Below are 2,500 nucleotides of genomic sequence, written 5' to 3'. Positions count from 1 at the left end.
CTCTCCCACACGCACACACACACACACTTTCTCACTTAGCTTTAACATTTTTTAAGTTGCCATCTAATCCTTGTATTTTATTTCAGCTTTATTTCAATTTACCAGAATGATTTTTAGTAGTAGTAGTTAACAGTAACAGTGCTTGTGGTTTTCCTCATTGCTGTGCCTATTCTGTGTTCAAACATGTGTTCAGGCTGCTATGGACTTCTGTATGAACATGAACACCAAGTCCAATCGCAGGAAGTTGGTTCGCGCTCTCTTCACAGTTCCCAGACAGAGGTGTGTTTGCGCTCACAGCCTGTAGTTGTGTAGGGGTGGAGCGGGTCGTAGCTGATGCGAGATCCATACGGTTCCAACACTATAGTTGTGGACACTAGTGTTCAGTGATTTGATCTGATCAGGTGTGTGTGTGTGTGTGTGTGACTCAGGCTGGATCTGTTGCCGTTCTACGCTCGTCTGGTGGCCACGCTGCATCCCTGCATGTCTGATGTGGCCGAAGACCTCTGCTCAATGCTCAAAGGAGATTTCAGATTTCATGTGAGTGTGTTTCTCAATAATCACACACAAGTCCTGCTCTGAAGCAGTCCTCACTCACTGTAGCCTACATAACACACACACATTGGCACAATATACTGTGTGTTTGCCTTCTCCACTAGCAATTAGGGCTGTCAAAACAGCTGAAAACCTAAATTAGAATTTCTTTCTTAAATATTGGCAAAATATAATTATATTCAAGTTCTAAAGGCAATACTTAATGTTACAGGGAAAAAATACTGTATTGTCTACATTGAGGGCCAACAAGAGTGAGCAATAAGCAAATATAAACCAAATCAAGCATTGCATCTTTTATTGAAATGAAGTGACGTTCACTTGCATTAACTTTAGAAACAATTGTTCTGAAATCAAATATAATTTCTTTAATGTGCATGCAAGGATAATTAGGTTACAATAGTGCATAAAACCGTGTTCATGCATCAGTAACCTGAGAAAACACGCTTCAACAGCGTAACGCACTACATGAACACAAAATAGCAAACTGCCATTCAGAAACACTCCACTTCTAATGTTACTCACTACATCTACATATTGTTGATCAAAAACACTAGATGGTCAACTTGATCTGCAGCGAGTGCTGAGCGCTTGTAGTTGACAGTGTTTCCAGCTGATGAAAACACAAAGTCAGCTCATATTTCACATTAACGAGTAAGTTACGTCATCATCATCATGTCTCTTGACACACCAAAAATTCAAATGCACGGTTTTTGCATTTAAATGTGAGGTTTTCTTTGTTCGGCGAATATTCGAAATTAAACATCTTATTTGACAGCCCTACTAGCATTGTGCACTCGAATTTGGCCGAAATTCTATTTAAGAAGCAGGATGCGTCAAAATGCATCAAAGTCAGTGTTTGTGTGTGTCTTACAGATCAGAAAGAAAGACCAAATCAACATTGAGACCAAGAATAAGACGGTGAGGTTCATCGGGGAGTTGGCCAAGTTCAAGATGTTTTCCAAAACAGACACGCTGCACTGCCTCAAGGTGAGATCAGATCAAATATCATTCAGATACTGTTAGAGTTTTTATTCATATCTTTAATGTTTTTATTTTTATATATTCTGGTTTCATTTTAATTTTAGTTAAAGTTTGAGTTATTTTGTTGTGTTTTTTATGTAATTTTTATTAGTGTATTTTAAAAAAAAATGTCTAAATAGTTTTTTTTTCATTACAGTTTTAGTTATTTTAGTACATCAAGTTGAACTAAATTTAACTTGAATACCCGGGACTGCAGATGTAAACTAGCCTGAGGCTAACTCTGGTACAATGCATCAAATAGTAACATTTATGTTTGAAATTGTACATGGTCCCTAAAAAAATAAAGAAAAATGAGAAATGTTGCTTTCAACTTGCTGAAATAAAATAAGTTTTTGTATATTTTATTTATTTCAGGTAACTTTTTTAAGGTAACTATAATAAACCTGCTTAGAAATTTTCAAAATTAGAAAATGTTAATGAAATAAATAATTAAAACTTACTGAAGTAATTAAGTTTAAGCTGATTTATTAAAATGACTAAAACTGAAATTAAAATAAAGCTACATAGAAATGTAAAAAAAAAAAAAAAAAATGACAAAAGCACATACCAAAATTTCTATAACTTTAACATTAAAATTGACTGAAAATAAAATTCAAAAGTTTAACAATAAAGTAAAAACAAAGTTCAAAAGCATTTTACTTGCTTTGGTACAGAAGTTAATGTGATGAAAATGGCACTGACTGCTGAATCTTTGTTATCGTTGTGTGTGTGTGTGTGTGTGTGTGTGCGTGTGTGTGTGCAGATGCTGCTGTCTGATTTCTCTCATCATCACATCGAGATGGCCTGCACTCTGCTGGAGACCTGTGGACGCTTTCTCTTCCGTTCACCGGACTCTCATCTGCGCACCAGCGTCTTACTGGTCCGTCCTCGCTCATACAAGCAGACCTAAACCCTTCATACTGACACT

The 2,500-nt window shown here is 36.2% G+C and overlaps 1 protein-coding gene across 2 annotated transcripts in view; it reads left to right on the top strand.

The window, feature by feature from the left end:
• Positions 1-2,500, top strand: part of upf2 (UPF2 regulator of nonsense mediated mRNA decay) — a 37,720-nt gene that overhangs the window by 10,531 nt on the left and 24,689 nt on the right. For both annotated transcript variants that reach the window (XM_077232043.1, XM_077232042.1), the window contains exons 8-11: positions 194-279; positions 429-537; positions 1,426-1,539; positions 2,336-2,452. In XM_077232043.1, coding sequence (XP_077088158.1) covers positions 194-279; positions 429-537; positions 1,426-1,539; positions 2,336-2,452 — 426 coding nt within the window. The remainder of the gene's footprint in view (positions 1-193; positions 280-428; positions 538-1,425; positions 1,540-2,335; positions 2,453-2,500) is intronic.

The sequence above is a fragment of the Siphateles boraxobius genome, unplaced genomic scaffold (genome assembly GCF_051911475.1).
Source record: "Siphateles boraxobius isolate OS27281-9 unplaced genomic scaffold, OSU_SipBor_1 162, whole genome shotgun sequence".
Lineage (NCBI taxonomy): Eukaryota > Metazoa > Chordata > Actinopteri > Cypriniformes > Leuciscidae > Siphateles > Siphateles boraxobius.
Note: the sequence above shows the minus strand (reverse complement) of the source record. Positions and strands in the feature narration are given on the sequence as shown.